The sequence below is a fragment of the Ranitomeya variabilis genome, chromosome 4 (assembly GCF_051348905.1).
Source record: "Ranitomeya variabilis isolate aRanVar5 chromosome 4, aRanVar5.hap1, whole genome shotgun sequence".
NCBI lineage: Eukaryota > Metazoa > Chordata > Amphibia > Anura > Dendrobatidae > Ranitomeya > Ranitomeya variabilis.
The window spans coordinates 599,369,216-599,388,675 of NC_135235.1; the positions used below are offsets into that span (position 1 = coordinate 599,369,216).

Here is a 19,460-nt window from a genome sequence, read left to right on the forward strand (position 1 = left end):
AACAATAGATCAGATATCAACACAGATCTGGACTGGATTTCACGGCTTTCACATATTTTGTCTGAAAAAAGGTTCAATGAATGAAACATAAGATGGGGAAGGGGGTTTATAAACCAAGACCAGACATGGGTGATCTGTGACACTCCGGACATCCGTGCTGCATATTTTGGAACAATATGGGGAGGAGAGGCTTTAGATTTCCAATTCTGGAGAAGGAAGGCCCACAAAGGTGCAAAAGTAAAGCGATTCCCTTTACACAGGAAAATAATTAGAAATAAGCGTTCTTACGAATGCTAGTTTGGGCCGATCATTGACTTGTGTAAAGATGGCAGTGATCAGTCAGGGGACGGGGAAACCCTAACCCATACACATGAAAGCTCATTTCAGCTGAGGGAAGTGTGGAGTTCCTCAAGCTGCTGTTCATCTATCTGCGTTAGATCCCCAAGGAAAACAAAAGGCTCAGGAGATTAAATTCAACAGGTCCGATCTTTCTCAGATCATAGATTATGTCAGGGGAGACATAACTTTTTGTAATGTGTTGGGTCCCTTATTCCTAGAGAGTTCATCGCTGATATATTGCATTTCAGAATTATAAATCTTTTTTATACAGGTATGTTCACATGATGCAATCACACTACTTTTTGTTGCCACGATTTTCCAGAATTGTGGCAAAAAATGCATTTTTTACTGATATTTAGGGTATGTTTACATTGACTTTTTTTTTTTTTACATCATAATTTTCCAGAAAAATCCACATCAAGACTTCACTCATTTATCATTTTTTTTAGCCTTTTGGCTTGACAGTGTCAAGTTTGGTTTGGATTCACAAGAAATCCACATCAAAGAAGTGACGTGTCACTTCCTTCTTCTCTGCAGGAAGGTTTTCAAAACCTCATTGGAAAAAAGTTGCAAAAATTCACTGTATGAACAGCATTGAAAATTTCTAAATTAAGTCAATAGGAAAAGTATTTAAAGGGCACCTTCACTGGATTTTTTTCCATTTAAACAGCATTCCTCCTCCAATTGGTGTTGCTCCACTGATCTAGGAAGAGTTTTCCTTTTTCTTCTGTTCCCCTCCGTTCCAAAGTTATGCCCGTCGATAATGAAGGTGCACAATTTCATTCAATTAACTAGGCGTATACAACAGAACTCCTGTGTGGGTGTTTGCCTTCGTCTTCTGACACTGGCCAATCAAAACATGGCCACGCCCACAGAGAATTTCTGTGGTATACGTCTAGTTGATTGAAGGGAAAAATTTGCACCAATATTAACAGAGGGCATAACTTGGGAACGGAGGAACAAAGAAGAAAAAGAAAAACTGTTCCAGACTCAGTGGAGCAGTGGAAATTGGAGGAGGTACTCAGTTTAAATGTAAAATTCCAGTGAAAGTCCCCTTTAAAACAGGTTTTATGTAGATATTGAATTGAACTATGTCAAAAACTCTGTGTGAATGTGCCATTAGACTAGCAACTTTCAGGATTTCAGTCTGGGGTTCTTGTTTTGATGCTAGTGCATTTTGTAATTTCAAGGTGTATGCACCTGAGTGTTGCTTCGCTATTGGATATAAAGCCTAACATTTGCTATTTTCCCTCTGCTTTCTGTCAGCGAGTGAGGTCTCACATCAGAGACTGAGATCTGCTTCATTCCTACATTACGGTGCATTATTGGTTAATGCTTTCATGTGCGCTCATCAGATCATCACTAGCGGCTTCTTGGAATAGATCCAGATACTTCTCTGATGGCATGTGCAGATTAGTGAGGACCTGGGACTCTGTGCTCAGGGGTGGTGGCGTTGACCGTTGTCCTGGATCCGATTTCCTCATCACATATTCATAGCGGCTCATTGTAATTCTAACAAGCCCAGAATATTAATACAGTGAGCGATAGTGCGCTCTCCTGCACCTTTGAAGTCAGATCCCCTTGGAACCTGACATGGCAAGATCTATTTTATTCCCAACTGCTGGGAGACCTTGGTTTATTAGAGCAACTTAATATATTGTGAATGCCAAGAATAACAGCAGCGTGACCAGAGAGGCACTGAGACCTCCTCCTCTTTGGTCATCGGCAGCACACTGTGTGAATATGTATTGATGCAATGTTATGTAGCATCCACTGAAAAATAATAGAGTTAATATGTAGCTCCATTACAGACTTAGCACTTAAAGAGTACGGTAACTGTCCAGCATGGAAAGTTATGAAACTGCAAATCACTTTATTAGGCTACGTTCACATTTGTGTTGTTGGGCGCAGCGTCGGCGACGCGATGCAACCAACAGCGCATGTACACAACGCAGCGTTTTGCGACGCATGCATTGTCATAAGATCCTACAGATCGGGAATTTCGGCGCAGGGAAAACGCTACAAGTAGCGTCCCCTGCGCCCTGTATTGTGCGTCTATATGACGCATGCGTCGTAAAATGCAGTAAAACGCATACCGGCGCATGTCCATGCGCCCCCCATGTTAAAGATAGGGGCGCATGACGCATGCGTCGGTATGCGTCGACGACGCTGCGCCCAACAACGCAAATGTGAACGTAGCCTTAGATGATTTGTCTTCATTTCTGTAAAAAAAATGCATTTAATTGACTTCTGAACCTCTGTTTTTCCCTATTCTATTTTCCTGCCTTTAGCTGCATTGACATCAGAACGTACTCATTTGGAGTACAGATGATGGCAGTGATGAGTCAGCTCAGCTTCTGAGTCTCACTAAGGCTACTTTCACACTAGCGTCGTGCACCGCACGTCGCTATGCATCGTTTTGTAGAAAAAACGCATCCTGCAAAAGTGCTTGCAGGATGCGTTTTTTCTACATAGACTAGCATTAGCGATGCAGTGCGACGCATTGCCACACGTCACAACCGTCGTATGACGGTTGCGTTGTGTTGCGTCGGGCCGTCGCCACCAAAAAACGTTACATGTAACGTTTTTTGGTGCGTCGTGACCGTCTTTTCTGACCGCGCCTCCCCACACCTCACAATGGGGCAGCGGATGCGTTGAAAAACAGCATCCGCTGCCCCCGTTGTGCGGCGTTTTCACTGCTTGCGTCGGTACGTCGCAACGACGCAATTCGTCGTGCGTCGTACGACGCTAGTGTGAAAGTAGCCTAACTCTGGGGTAATCTGCTGCAGGAGGCAGGAGCTGACCCATCACTGCCATCATCTGTCCTCCAAATGAGTACTTGCAATATTTTTTTCACAGCAATAAAATTGCTGATCTGCAGAATAGGTGGCACATGTATGATCGATAGTAGTCCAACTGGTAGGACCTCGAAAATGGGAGGCAAAGTCTCCTGTGTGAATGGAGTCATGCTGCTCATGGTTGACCACGGCTCTATTTCCTTCTGTAATATCGATGGTCAAGTTCACACTTTAATGACACAGATTCTACATTAGGAAAATGTGCACGGAGAATCCACACCAAATATGCAAAGTGGATGAGTTTTAACGTAAAGTCACCCACATGCCCTGTCTTTTTCTGGTTTGGTATCTGCATGAAAATGGGCTTTTGTTTTTTATAAATCTGCATGTGAAATTCTCTTGCTGAAACAAACCTTTCTGGTGTGGATTTTACACAATCATTTCCCTTAGGACCCTAAATCTGCAGGGTATGCGGCTGCCCTGGCATTGTTTTGTTGCATTTTTTAAAATTTTTGTTTCCACAATAAGAGAAATGCACAAAAAATACATGAATAAGTGCAGAAAATTGGTGCAGATTTATGATGCAGAATAGCTGTGGATTTCACTTTTAGAAATCTGTGCATAAAATACCCAACTTCTTTTTTTAGTCCCGGCCCCCGGGCTTAAAGCAGACAGACATAAAATGGATTTAATGTACAAGTGTGAACTAGGATTAACCATAACCCTTCCATATTGCAGAATATACACAAGGTTAGAGGTCGGTTTACATAAAAATGGACATTTCTTCAGATTTCTGCTGAGAACGGGTGCATTCAGTGGAGATTTTTCCACTTGACCCTTTGGAAATCTTAATTTGTGAAGGGTGAACGTGTATATTCTGGACTCTGTATATTAAATTAGAGGGAGAGTAATGAAGACGTACCATTGTTACAGTAAAACGGATGCGCTCTGCGTGTGGCACGCTTGTCACGGTCCGCCGCAGGATGCAGCAGAGCTGAGTATGTCCGCAGGGAGTCCTTGTTTTCCTGCCTGGCTCGAGCACTTTGATGGAATGATGCGATAGTCTGTACCAAGAACACATATTTCCGTGCTGAGATAATCCCTACAGAAAGCTTCATCTGCCACAAGCGTTTCTCGCAGGTTTTTCTCATTTGTCATCTAATGTTTGGGGTATGTTATGATAGTAGCGGGAGAATACAGACCCCGGACGGTGACAGCGTGCAGCCACCAAGAGCAAAACTTTGTTGCGGAGCTCAGCAATTTGACTTGTGCCCCCCCACCACTACATCGGAGGATGCAAAAATACACATCTCAGCATGCAGAATACACGCAGTGGCTATCGCTTTTTTTTTTTTTTTATTGGGGGTATGTGCACATGGAGTTTTTTAAGTAGTTAAAATAAAAGTTTCAAGCTGTAATGGCTTTAGGAAACACTCTCAGATTTTTTTTTTTTTTTTAAATTTTTGGAGGAGTTTTTCTTTTTCTGAAGCAGTTTTGAAGACTTTTGGAAGAGTTTTTTTCCCTGAAGTGTTTTGCAGCCTGGAGAGGTTTCCTTCAGAATCTTTTTCAAAGAAGTGACATGCACTTTCTTTTTTATTTTCCATTAGGCTTTTTCAAATCATTTTCAGGAAAAAAAAGGAGCTAAAAAATACAAAACACTTCATATAAATATCAAAATGGGTTACCCATAGGGCTATGTACACACAAACGATATCTTTTAAACTCAACCCAATGAGTTTTTCAAGCTGAAGACGCTTCTGGAAAATGGATTCTTTTTCCTGAAGCGTCTTTTGTGGTGTCTTTCGGTCATTTCCTGTGCAGTTTTCTGACAATTTTAATGTTTTTCTGGAGGGTTTTCTCATGGATTTTGTAACGTCTTTTTTATTGTTGTTTCACGGTCTTTTTTTTTTTTCACTGGAAAAAAACTAGAATTTTTATTTAAGAATAAACAATGCCAAAACACTCCCAAAAATATCATCATCTTCTGGGCATCATTTGAGCTTTCCTATTGTCCTGTATTGTAAAGTACAGAGCGACTTCCAAACAGAAAACGCCAGAATGAATCGGTCAGTTCTTTTAAACGCTCAGCGTTTTTAGAAACTTGAAGTGGTTTAAAAGCCTGAATATATGCAGCGTGTCATTTTTAAATAGAAATGTTTATGTTCATTCTTTTGAACGTTATTTTGCAGAATCCGCCTAATTTAGGCATTGTGTTCACATGCCTAAAAAATTAATTGAATGAGTTTTCCAAGAACTTTCAAGGTGACCCTTCCCACAGGTGAAGCGGGGTCCCCAGGGCTCTCAAAGTGTATGGCAATGATGATGTATGCCATTAAATAAGGACAGAGTTTATAAGGTCTTTACCTGGTTTACTGGCAGTAACAGTCCCCAGCCCAGGGTACCAGGAATGGTGATGGTATGGCATGGCTGGCCTGGAGGCAAAGGTAAATCCCTCTACCAGGTGAGGTCCGTAAGCCTTTCCTACTTGCACTGATGTGCGAGGTCCCTGCTGCCTGAAGCTTGCTGGCAAAGTCCTCTCTCTCCTGTCCTGGGACAGTTGCCTGTATGGTGGGCAACTTGAGCCATTTTATAGGGTCTCTATCATGACTCAGGCTCTTCAGGTGCTGCTTCATCTTCAGGTGTGGTGTGGGCAAATCACATACATTTCTATGCCCTCCCTTTCCTGGAGTAAGCCTCAGCCTCCCGATGCCCGGTTCCTGTGCTCTGGCTCTGAGGGTGCCTGGTCACAGTTCCCCTCTGAGCCCCTTTCCGTTTCCACTGTGCTTCTTTCCTCAATAGCTCCACCACATTCAACTCCTCGGCTTCTCTTTCTTTCCTGGAGCTGCAGCTCAGTTCTGGCTGCACGGCTCCGCTGTCTGCTCTTCACTCCTCAGTCTCTCACTTACTGCCTTCTCTGGTCTCCCTGTACCAACTGTCTGACTCCTCCAGACCAGGATATCTGTATCTGAGGAAAGCTCCCCTGAATCCGGGTTCAGAGCTCCCCCTTCTGGCCTAGATTCGGAATGTGTTGTATGTGGGTGCCTTACCTGGTAAAGGAAATCCCCCTTGCCTCCAAGCATGATATCGCCCTCCCCGAAAGGAAGGCAATATCACTGTAACAACCGGTTACCTGGGGTGTTTCAGACGCCATACGGGTGTCACACGAATGCTTAGATGCGAGAAAATCGTATCCTCGCACTGCACACGGATGACATACGGATCACTGTTCAGGGAACATTTCTGCAATTCTCATCAGTGTAAAACGGACCGATTTTTTATACGTTGTGTGTGACTCCAGCCTAATTCCGATTCCCAGTGCTTCATATAGGCTAGTTTATCAGCTAAATCTATCTAATTCAGAACATTGTATAAAATTGAAACCCCTTTAGAATTAGATTCCTGTCGTAGAATATTAGGATTATTTGTTTGATACAGCTACATATAATATAGGCAATCATCTGTGTGCAGAGTATAGCTGCAAGAGAAATCTCCTGGTTGTTTGTTACAATATATTACTGAATGTAACTGAGGCTATTTAGCTCACAGTATTACCTATAAAAATGTGTTTTAGCTTCTGGAGACATCTTTTCTTGTGAAGAGTGACATGCCAGTGTAAGGAGACTTATAGGCCATACAATGCTCCTCTGGGAAATTAAATATGCAAATTACCTCTTCAGAAAGGAAAAGGACTAGAACTGTAGTGCCACCTATTCGAAGTAAGCAATCCTAAAAGTCAATATCAACCCTTTAACGAGCCTTGTCACATGACCTAGGGTAAAAGCCAAACCAGAATCTCAATCTGCAGGCACATGTTTTGGCGTGCTGACACTACTCGGTGCAAAGCAAGAGATTTGATTTGGCTGTATGAGAGTACTCTTACGGGATCTAAGGAGTAACATTTCTTCTCGTGGAGAGTGACATACCTGACATGCCTGGGTAAAGAGACTTATAGGCCTCTTCTGGAGAAAGACTAAATATTCTAATTTGCAAACCAAGCAGAGAAGTTTTACATTCACAATGATGAGGTTTTTATACAATTGGTTTCCTTATGTCCTCTTTTTTTTGTACAGGGAAGTTATTTGCAGTGCTAGATTTGCATAAGAGCCATATGCCACATCAGAAGCAGCCAAAGCCTGATATGTTTTGATTTATAGCATGAGTGAAGCAAAAAAAAGGAGAACTTGTCCCGCGTCCATCATACTAATTTATTTAGTTATTTGGATGACATTAGGGGCAAGTTATGAATGAAGAGTCGGGGTGATGAAGCGCAGGTTCTGTTTCTAATTTTGTCTGACCCTGTTCAGCAAGTGACGACTTCCAGCTGTTTGCTCTTGTGATCAAGTGGCTGGAGCTGCCGAAATATTGTAATAATTGTGTCGCCGGCCTCATTCCAAGGTTAGGTAAAAAAACGCTATGGAAGGGATTCACAATATTATTGGAGTGTGTGTCAATTATTGGTGATGCTGCTGTAACAGGAGTAAGGGTATGTTCACACGTAGCTTTTATGATAGCAGGCGATGGACAGAACCCTGCAACATAAATTATGCGTGCTTTCACACGTATTTAGAAATCTCATTCATTTTGCTGTTACTGTAAAATAGTTTTTCTGCATGAATAGCACAGAAAAAAACGCATCTGAAATGCTGCATGTGAACACGCACTTACAAGAGTCTGAGTATTTGGGAACAGATCATGTGACATTCCTCTATGCTTGTGGCAATTTGTCCTATAGATCAGTCCCCACACATACAGTGATATTTTTTTGCGGTCTGCCTCTTTCTTCGCAGCCCGTTCGATAACAGCAAGATTTTGTGTACACCTGGAATGACCAACAAGTTTTCATCAAGTGTCCGGAAAATGTCCTTATATCATTCGACGCCTCCCAACACCCCGAGCTTCCGGGACAAGTTTTACCTGGTGAGTATAAGGCCGGCGTCACACTAGGAGTATGAAAATACCGTCCGTTTTTTATGGCCGTAATACGCAGTAATTGTCCCAAAACACTGTTCCGTATTCAATGCGAGGATGCGATTTTTACGCACAAATTTATCCGTGTGTCATCCGTATGGCTTCCGTACGGCGATTTTTTTTCATTCAGGCTTGCAAAATGGCCAAATCATGAATCCATCAGCTCAAATATTCTTAAAAACATATATACGATCTGTATATATATATATATATATATATATACACTCACTGGCCACTTTATTAGGTACACCTGTCCAACTTCTTGTTAACACTTAATTTCTAATCAGCCAATCACATGGCGGCAACTCAGTGCATTTAGGCATGTAGACATGGTCAAGACAATCTCCTGCAGTTCAAACCGAGCATCAGTATGGGGAAGAAAGGTGATTTGAGTGCCTTTGAACGTGGCATGGTTGTTGGTGCCAGAAGGGCTGGTCTGAGTATTTCAGAAACTGCTGATCTACTGGGATTTTCACGCACAACCATCTCTAGGGTTTACAGAGAATGGTCCGAAAAAGAAAAAAAATCCAGTGAGCGGCAGTTCTGTGGGCGGAAATGCCTTGTTGATGCCAGAGGTCAGAGGAGAATGGGCAGACTGGTTCGAGCTGATAGAAAGGCAACAGTGACTCAAATCGCCACCCGTTACAACCAAGGTAGGCCTAAGAGCATCTCTGAACGCACAGTGCGTCGAACTTTGAGGCAGATGGGCTACAGCAGCAGAAGACCACACCGGGTACCACTCCTTTCAGCTAAGAACAGGAAACTGAGGCTACAATTTGTACAAGCTCATCGAAATTGGACAGTAGAAGATTGGAAAAACGTTGCTTGGTCTGATGAGTCTCGATTTCTGCTGCGACATTCGGATGGTAGGGTCAGAATTTGGCGTAAACAACATGAAAGCATGGATCCATCCTGCCTTGTATGGAGCATCTTTGGGATGTGCAGCCGACAAATCTGCGGCAACTGTGTGATGCCATCATGTCAATATGGACAAAAATCTCTGAGGAATGCTTCCAGCACCTTGTTGAATCTATGCCACGAAGAATTGAGGCAGTTCTGAAGGCAAAAGGGGGTCCAACCCGTTACTAGCATGGTGTACCCAATAAAGTGGCCGGTGAGTGTATATATATATATATATCTATATATATATATATATCTATCTATCTATATATATGTCAGTGAGACATATATATATATATATATATATATATATATATATATATATATATATATATATATATATATATATATATATATATATATATATATATATATATATATATATTGAATTCAGCGCAAGATAGCATAAAAGCCGGTAATTCAATTGCTGGCTGTTGCTATCTCCTTCACAAACACGACAGGACATGAGACATGGTTTACATACAGTAAACCATCTCATATCCCTTCTTTTATTACATATTCCTCTTTACTAATGTAAGAAGTGTCTGTGCAAAATTTTGAAGCTGTAGCTATTAAATTAAAGGGTTAAATCCCGGAAAAAACTGGCGTGGGCTCCCGCGCAATTTTCTCCGCCAGAGTGGGAACTCCAGTGACTGAGGGCAGATATTAATAGCCTAGAGAGGGACCATGGTTATAGGGCCCCCCCCCCCCTGGCTAAAAACATCTGCCCCCAGCCACTCCAGAAAAGGCACATCTGAAAGATGCGCCTATTCTGGCACTTAGCCTCTCTCTTCCCACTCCCGTGTAGCGGTGGGATATGGGGTAATAAAGGGTTAATGTCACCTTGCTATTGTAAGGTGACATTAAGCTAGGTTAATAATGGAGAGGCGTCAATTATGACACCTATCCATTATTAATCCAATAGTATTAAATGGTTAATAAAACACACACACATTATTTAAAAGTATTTTAATGAAATAAAGACACAGGGTGTTTTAATATTTTATTATACTCTCAATCCACCTGAAGACCCTTGTCACCTGAAATAAAGTTAAAAAAACCAAACAACAATAGTCCATACCTTCCGTCGATCAGTCTTGTCCCACGCTGTAAATCCATCTAAAGGGGTTAAATCATTTTACACCCAGGAGCTCTGCTAATGCAGCTGTGCTCCTGCCTGTAAAACTTGGTGAATGAATGGAATGCAGGGGAATGTACTGCAGTTACCTCGAGTCGCGGTGATGCGCCCCCTGCTGGATGAACTCATATGAACGCGAGCGTGGAAAATATTCTGAAAAGTTCCCAGGCTCGAGTTCATATGACTTTCATTGGCGTAGTTTTTGCGCAATATGCTGACAGACGCAGCATGCTGCGATTTTCTACGGCCATACAAGACCGTATAATACGGATACGAAAAATACGGCAGATAGGAGCTGCCCCATACAGAATAATTGTACCGTGTGCAATCCGTATTTTCTGCACCTCTCATACGTCCGTAAAACTCGCTAGTGTGACGCCGGCCTAACTAGTCGCACTTCTTTGTCATCTAGTTTGGGCACTTACAATGGTTCTCCAGTCCTATGTCAATATCGCTTAAAGAGGTTGTGCAGGCTTGCGGTACAAGTCTTCAGACAGTGAGCACGCTGTCAGTATTCACCAGCACCGGACGCAGGCGATCATGTGACCGCAAGTATGAGATTGGCATATTTTGGCCACATTCCGACTAGACGTGCAAGTGTATCGAGCGAGGCTGCTCACATCTAGTTGGCAAGTGACCGAATGAATCCAAATTGCATGCTTGTGGTCACATGCTTGCCACTCCTGGCTCCGGAGAATGCTGACAGTGCACATACTGCATGCTTTGATGATTTCCAAGTACTGCAAGTCTGCACAACCCTTTTAAGCTTTGTAGAATAAAAAGTTCCAAAAGCTATCTAATTATATTTTATTAGGTTCCCTCATCTTGTAAAAATGTCTTCTTGCATGTCTGTGAACAAAAACATGATTGAGACTGATAGCAAATCATGTGCACAGATTTAATCCGCAGAAGATTTAGAGTATGTGCACACGTTGCGGATTCGTGAGCGGATTTTTCCATGAAGATTCTGAAAAATCCGCAGGTAAAACGCGGATTTACCGCAGATTTTCCGCAGTTTTTGTACGGATTTCAGCTGCGTTTTTACTTCTGCGGATTCCAATTATGGAGCAGGTGTAAAACGCTGCGGAATCCACACAAAGAATTGACATGCTGCGGAAAATAAACCGCAGCGTCTCCGAGCGGTATTTTCCACAGCATGTGCACTGTGGATTTTGTTTTCCATACGTTTACATGCTACTGTACACTGCATGAAAAACTGCTGCAGATCCGCAGTCAAATCCGCAACGTGTGCACAGACCCTAAGGGTCTGTGCACTCTGAGTCTTTTTGTTGAGCTTTTTGGAGCAGAAACGCCAAAGGTCCGATTCATCAAAGCTTTTATGCCAGTATTCTATAGTAAAAAGCTTTGAAAACTCGCAAAATGTTGGTGCAAATTTTGTGACTTTTGGCGTTGTCATACCATTTTTGACCAGCTCTGACAAAATGAGCGGAGCTGGGGTGAGATAGGGCGTGGTGACCACCACTTGTTGAATTAATGCAGGGAAGGAAGTAGGATTGGTGGTGAGGCACACACTGAAGTGTATGCCACTCTTTGATGCTACCGATTCCTTAAGGGGAGTACGCCTCTTCATGAATCAGGAGTATCTGACTCCTGCCCATCTTTTCATCAAGGCTGGAGTAAATGATCCTGGTCAAGATCGGGTCAACATATTTGAGGAATTTGGACTCCTGTAGGTGTCTGCTCTAAAATCTCCCTGAAAGAACCCCTAGGGTACTGAGATCACCACTGATTGCAAAAATAAAGGGCAGAAACTTTCATTTCAGCACTCTTTCCTTGCTAGCTGAAATCTGAAAACTGGCAGCTCTATTTCCCCACCTCCCCCAAACACAGGAACAATCAACTTGGATGAGTATTTTTATGTTCTCCCAGGGGACGTTAAGGGCCACTGCAAGGATCATCATATATGAAGACCATCATATGGTTGGTTGATCCCACTGAAATTTGTGGGTTCAGATGACTTTTATCTAATGTGTATGGGGGCCTTTAGATTGTACTGTATGTGCATTGTATTATTATTATTATTTATTTTTTATACTTTACTCTTTTTTTAAGCAGCAGAATGATCTAGACAGCACATATCCATCCCTGGAAAAAGACATCCAGACTCCATATATCCTGAGCTACCTGGCCAACAGTGGCTTTATTAGAGACCGCCGGAGTCTTACACATAGCCTGGAGCTGAACAGCATAGACAGTCTAAGAAATCTCGAAGAGATCAGAGATGAAGCTGCTCCCAGTCCGCCATCCTCCTGTGGGGAGACCCTGCCATATTCTTCACAAGAGCTGACCAGAGACGAGCAGCCCCCAAGTCATGAAACTCTGGATATTCTCAGAGAGACACCCAACAACTACAACTCTCAGAACAACCTGAAACCACCCAGGCTGGATTTTGACAATAAACCAAGCATCGAACTCACTGAGGAGAACAGGACCCCCACCATGACTCTGGAGGAAAGCTCCAGCGGCAATGATACCACTGAAGAGAGACGATCACTACCGCGGCAACTGGACGACATTCTGGACCTGCTGAGGTCAGAGGATGCCACAAGGTGGAAGATGAAGGAGATGGAGCAGTCAGTGCTAAACTTCAGAGAGAGAGTCTTGGTACGTGGTGAGCTGTTTTTGATGGTCCAGTGGGAGAGTTCGTGACTCTGTTATCTGTCATTTTCTGAGCCTGAAGTATGCAAGCCTATGTTCAATTAGGAACGAACGAGAGCCCCACCGCACCATTTAACAACGTCTCTGCCATCAGGCATTGTTAGAATGTCAGGATAATAATGGGTGGAGGGCAACTTGCTGGGATTTATGGTGCTTCTGGCTATTTTATCACAGAACTGTCTTTTTCTTTATCGTTCTGCAGAGGTCAAGTGATCCCGTGCTGGAGCTTCCCTCCATGGACAGCCTGATGGTGGAGACAGCACTGGAAAGTTTCGACTTTTTGAACACAGATTTCAGCACAGATGACATTTCTCTGTTTGGCAGCGTTCGCACTCACAGCAAGAGGTAAAATACACATCATCTCCAACTATTCCCAGCATTTCCTGTGTGATATGCTGGGAACAAGTCAGTGCACTTATGTGACTATGAACGAAGAGGTCTGCAACCTTTCCAGCTAGCAGGAGACTACAACTCCCAGCATGCTGGAGGGGATGCTGACAGTTTGCTACCAGCTGGGTATCCACAGATTGTAAACTTTCTTTGTAGCTAGACGTAACCTGAAAAATCACATTTGATCTCTTCTAGGACATCTTGTTGGATGACTTCATAAAACGGCATGAACATTTGACCTTAAAACCATGAAACTCCAAGTAAACAAGTCATCCTATGGGCGCATTCAGACGACTCTACAAATTGGTCCAATATTGGACCGCAGTGCACAGACTGGCCGTGGGTCTTCATAGAAATATATAAAGCTTTCATGCTCGGGTCGGAAAATCTGCAGCTAGTTTGTGCATTGCTGTCTGATCTTGGACTGGTTTGCATGCATGTCTGAATGCGCCCTATGGCTGGAGATACACGGCGACGTTGTCTGCAACAAGGGTTGCTCGGCTAAAGATTAATATACAGTGGGGAAAATAAGTATTTGATACACTGCTGATTTTGCAAGTTTTCCCACCTACAAAGAATGGAGAGGTCTGTAACTTTTATCTTAGGTACACTTCAACTGTGAGAAACAGGATCTTAAAAAAAATCCAGAAAATCACATTGTATGATTTTTTGCATAATTCATTTGCAATTTATTGCATGAAATGAGTATTTGATACAATGTCGCTGGGCAACACTGAGTTTCAGCTTCCTCCAAAGATTTTCTACTGGGTTCAGGTGTGAAGACTGGCTAGGCCACTCCAGGACCTTGAAATGCTTCTTAGTTGCCGTGGCTGTGTATTTCAGGTAATTGCCATGCTGGAAGACTCTGCCATGACCCACCTTCAACGCTTTTACTGTGGGAAGGAGGTTATTGGTCAAAATCTGGCGATACATGAACCCTTCCATCCTCCCTTCAATACAATACAGTTGTCCGGTGCTCTTTGCAGAAAATCATCCCCAAAGTGTGATGTTTCCCCCACCATGTTTCATGGTTGGGATGGTGTTTTTGGGGTTATACTGATCCTTCTTCTTCTTCCAAACACAGCGAGTGGAGTTGACTCCACTGACCACATGACCTTCTCCCATGCCTCCTCTGGATCATTCAGATGGTCACTGGCAAACTTCAAATGGGCCTGGACATGTTATTGCATGAGCAGGGGACCTTGAGCGCCCTGCAGGATTTTAATCCATGACTGCATAGTGTGTTACTAACTGTATAGTTTGATACTATGGTCCCAGCTTTCTTCAGGGCATTGACCAAGTCTTCCTGCGTAGTTCTGGGTTGATTCCTGACCTTTCTCAGAATCACCCTTACCCCACTAGGTGAGATCTTGTATGGAGCCCCAGACTGGGGAAGATTGACAATCATGTTGTGTTTCTTCTATTTTCTAATAATTGTGCTAACAGTTGTTGCCTTCTCACCGAACTGCTTGCCTATTGTCCTATAGCCCATCCCAGCCTTGTGCAGGACAACTGTTTTGTCCCTGGTGTCCTTAGACAGTTCTTTGGTCTTGGCCATGGTGGAGAGGTTGGAGTGTGATTGAGTGTGTGGAGTGGTGTCTTTTATACAGGTAACGAGTTAAAACAGGTGCAATTAATACAGGTAATGAGTACAGAGTAGGAGGGCTTCTTAAAGAAAAACTAACAGGTCTGTGAGAGCCAGAATTCTTGCTGGTTGGTAGGTGATCAAATACGTAATTTCATGCAATAAAATGCAATTTAATTATGTAAAAATCATACAATGTGATTTTCTGGAATTAATTTTTAGGTTCTGTCTCTCACAGTTGAAGTGTACCTACGATAAAAATGACAGACCTCTCCATTCTTTATAGGTGGGAAAACTTGCAAAATCGACAGTGTATCAAATACTTATTTTCCCCACTGAATGCCTCTGCTATGTCATAGTATAGTGCAAGTCAATGTCAAAAGCATTAAAAAAGCAACTTGAGAACATAACCGAAATGTTATTTCGGTAGCCTGTTCTGAAGGATTTTCCTAGATCTAAACTACATAAGCCTGGTGTTATTGCATAGAGATACTCCAGCCTCTGCTCCTGTAAGGTGTCATCATTGCAGTGCTAGTTATATTAGTGAACCCGTGGGCACAGTGTTACGTACAGGGGCGATGTGTGACTGGGTAGATATGAGTGTAGGAGTTATATTATAACCGTGACTGATTAGTAAGCGGAATGTTTTGTGTTTCAGTAATGGGATGATCTCCCCGTCAGTCGCGCAGACAATCAGCTGTCACAGTGAATTGGAGCAGGATGGACTAAGCACTGGACATGAAGATCTGGACACTCTGCTGTCCGTGCATCTGGATATCTGTAAAGCACTGTTAAAGGTGAGGCAGGGCTGCTTGGTACCCTCGGAGAAAACCATGTCCGCTGTCGATGTGCTGAGCTCACCCCTATCATCTATTTTCATGCACTTTTAGCACAGCCTAAATATATTCATACATAGCATTTTGCAGCCTTTTTTCCTGCAGAAAAAAAAGTGTTGGAAAAAACGCTGCATTAAATCTATGCATTTATGCAGAGGGTTTTATTTAGGTTTTTCCCTTTCATTAAAATGGCTGAAAAAACGCTGAAAGAATCAACACACTGCAGATTTCCAAAAATTCCCAGGAGCTCAAAAAACACAAGGGAAAGAAAAACTAAGCTGCTGTCAGACACATTTGTTGCAACTTCTCTTCATGAGATACAAGTTATAGGCAGTTTGGATACTAACGCCATGTTCACACTTTCAGTATTTGGTCAGTATTTTACCTCAGGATGTGTAAGCCAAAACCAGGAGTGGAACAATCAGAAGAAAAGTATAATAGAAACACGTCACCACTTCTGCATTTATCTCCCACTCCTGGTTTTGGCTTACAAATACTGAGGTAAAATACTGACCAAATATTGACCGTGTGAGGTAAAATACTGACCAAATATTGACCATGTGAGGTAAAATACTGACCAAATATTGACCGTGTGAGGTAAAATACTGACCAAATATTGACCATGTGAGGTAAAATACTGACCAAATATTGACCGTGTGAGGTAAAATACTGACCAAATATTGACCATGTGAGGTAAAATACTGACCAAATATTGACCATGTGAGGTAAAATACTGACCAAATATTGACCGTGTGAGGTAAAATACTGACCAAATATTGACCATGTGAGGTAAAATGCTGACCAAATATTGACCGTGTGAGGTAAAATACTGACCAAATATTGACCATGTGAGGTAAAATACTGACCAAATATTGACCGTGTGAGGTAAAATACTGACCAAATATTGACCATGTGAGGTAAAATACTGACCAAATATTGACCGTGTGAGGTAAAATACTGACCAAATATTGACCATGTGAGGTAAAATACTGACCAAATATTGACCGTGTGAGGTAAAATACTGACCAAATATTGACCATGTGAGGTAAAATACTGACCAAATATTGACCATGTGAGGTAAAATACTGACCAAATATTGACCGTGTGAGGTAAAATACTGACCAAATATTGACCATGTGAGGTAAAATGCTGACCAAATATTGACCGTGTGAGGTAAAATACTGACCAAATATTGACCATGTGAGGTAAAATACTGACCAAATATTGACCGTGTGAGGTAAAATACTGACCAAATATTGACCATGTGAGGTAAAATACTGACCAAATATTGACCATGTGAGGTAAAATACTGACCAAATATTGACCGTGTGAGGTAAAATACTGACCAAATATTGACCGTGTGAACATGGCTTTAGAAGTAGGAGGAGATGCAGATGTTATGCAGCAATCCTATCTGTATCCGGCTGTGGGGCTCCATAAAATCGAGATACATTAACCGACTCAGAACGTTATATTACAGAAACTGACCTCACCGAACACCGCCAGGATTATACAGCATCATCTCCTGGAGGAATTGTCCTGGCAAAGGGAGGTTCTGGAGGATCTGTCCATTATTTATATCCAGAAAGCACAAGAAAAGGCCTCCATTGAGGACAGTACGTATTCCCCTGCTTTATTCATTGATTCATATTAGGGCTCTGGCAGACCACTGTAAAAATCAGACTAGTGTTATCCCTCGTTTTGACGGATAGCGCTCGGACCAGTGTTAGGCTAGGTTCACATTGCGTTAGTGGGTGATCGCTAACGGACAGCGTTGCACGGCGAAAATGTCGCAATTAACGCCGTGCAACGGGTCCGTTAGCGCACCCATTGACAGCAATGTTATTTCAGCCTGAAGCGCATCGCTAGCGCGCGCCTTTTTCGGCTCGCGCTAGCGATGTGCCGTTCTTTTGTGGCGCGCCTCGGACGCTGCTTGCAGCGTCCGCGGCGCGCCCGAGGTCCGTTCCCCGCTCTCGCAGATCGGGGATCTGCGAGAGCAGGGACGTTAGCGCGACCCCTAAACGCGGCCCCTACAAATACATTGCGTTAGCGCAATCCGCTAGCGCTAAACGGATTGCCCTAACGCAATGTGAACCTAGCCTTATTCTATGGGGTTGTGCACATATCCGATTTCTTCCTCGGACCGAGTCAGTCCGAGAAAATAATCGTAGCTTGCCCAAGTTGTATTCAATTTATCGCACTCTGCCACTTATGTCTATGGGTCAGTGGAAAAAATCATATCACACTCGACTGACATCTGTATGTAGTCCAATATTCATGGACTTGGCAGAATGGAGAAGATGGAGTCTTTTTTTTTTCCTTCTTCAGATCTGAGAAAATCGGATCACACTATGATTAAACTCTGATCAAAGAGTGATTAGCATAATCGGCCTGATTTTCTCGGATGACCATAGCCCTGGAATGCGCTGGTGAGATTAGATAGACAGATAGATAAATAGAAAATACTGTGTAAAAGTATTAGGCAGATGATGGCAAAATACTGCAAAATAGGAATGCTTTTAGAAATAGGAGTCTTAATCGTTTCTCAAAGTGTAAATTGAATGAACAAAAGATAAATCTTTGACTTCATCACTTCAAGATACACTTGCACACAGTTTTTGAAGGAACTCGGTAGGGAGGTTTTTCCAAACATGTTGGTGAGCTAACCACAGATCTTCTGTGGACGTCGCGGGTGCAAATCCTTCTATCTTCTCATGTAATACTAGAAGAACTCCGTGATGTTGAGATCAGGGCTTTAATTTCTACAAGCATTCTTTGCCAGCATTCTTTCCACACCTGCCTAAATCTTTTTCACAGAACTAGTCATACAGCCATTGTTACATTATTTCTTATCTGATTTTCTATACAGTTTTCCCAAAGACCAAAAAGATCCGACATTTCCTTAAATTGTGGGAAAGCTGCATCCAGCCAGAGTGTCCATGGTTCTGCACTTCAGATGTTTTCCTCAATCAGCTCAAGAAAATGTTTGTGCTGAAGATTAAAGCCAAATACCCAGGGCAACTGGAGGCAGGTGAGGAGAGTCCAGTGCCTGTAGTCTGCACCAGTAAATTGTTATATTGGTTCTGTAGGCCATATACCCATCAGTCTGCCCATGAGCCAATCATTGCTTAGATGTATGCATCCAGAGGGCTAAAATAGTTTGAAGAGCACCTTTCTCTGGATTTATTAAATGAAACTGAGTACCTCCTAAACTTGGTGCAGCTCCAGTGATTCTGGAACAGTTTTTCTTTTTCTTCTGTGCCATTCTGTTCCAAATTTATGCCTCTCGCTAATAATGGTGCAAATTTTCCCTTTAACTAACTGGGCGCATACCAGAAATCTGCTCTGTGGGCATTTTCTTTTTCTCCTCTTGCCGGCCAATCAAAATGTGGCTGTGCCCACAGATCAGATCTGTGGTATATGTGCAGCACCCCAGGTTACCGGTTGCTGCAGTGATGTTGCTTTTCCTTCGGGGAAGGTGATGTCATGCTCAGAGGCAAAGGAGTTCTCTTCACCAGGTAAGGCACATACATGCAACACATTCTAAATCCAGGCCAGGAGGGGGAGCTCAAGACCCAGATTCAGGGGAGCTTCCTTGTATAAAAATCCTGACTTGAAGGAGGAGCGAGTTTAGTTTAGTCTGGGAGAGACACAGATGGAGAAGGACGTCTGGAACAGACGTAAGAGGCCTGGCAGCCACGTGGAGCTGCAGCCTCTGGGAAGGAGTAACCTGTTGGGTTGCATGTGTAGCAGCCGAAAGGGAAGGAGCACAGGAGAGAGACAGAGCTCAGAGGGGAACTATGGCAGGACACCCTCAGAGCAAAAGC

General features: G+C 42.9%; 1 protein-coding gene across 4 annotated transcripts in view; it reads left to right on the top strand.

The window, feature by feature from the left end:
* RIPOR3 (RIPOR family member 3) overlaps nt 1-19,460 on the top strand; it is a 202,593-nt gene that overhangs the window by 155,781 nt on the left and 27,352 nt on the right. For 2 of the 4 annotated variants that reach the window (XM_077253226.1, XM_077253229.1), the window contains exons 12-17: nt 7,925-8,054; nt 12,217-12,768; nt 13,025-13,167; nt 15,456-15,594; nt 17,114-17,249; nt 18,503-18,664. In XM_077253226.1, the coding sequence (XP_077109341.1) occupies nt 7,925-8,054; nt 12,217-12,768; nt 13,025-13,167; nt 15,456-15,594; nt 17,114-17,249; nt 18,503-18,664 (1,262 nt within the window). The remainder of the gene's footprint in view (nt 1-7,924; nt 8,055-12,216; nt 12,769-13,024; nt 13,168-15,455; nt 15,595-17,113; nt 17,250-18,502; nt 18,665-19,460) is intronic. The other 2 variants (XM_077253227.1, XM_077253228.1) reach the window with 1 other exon arrangement.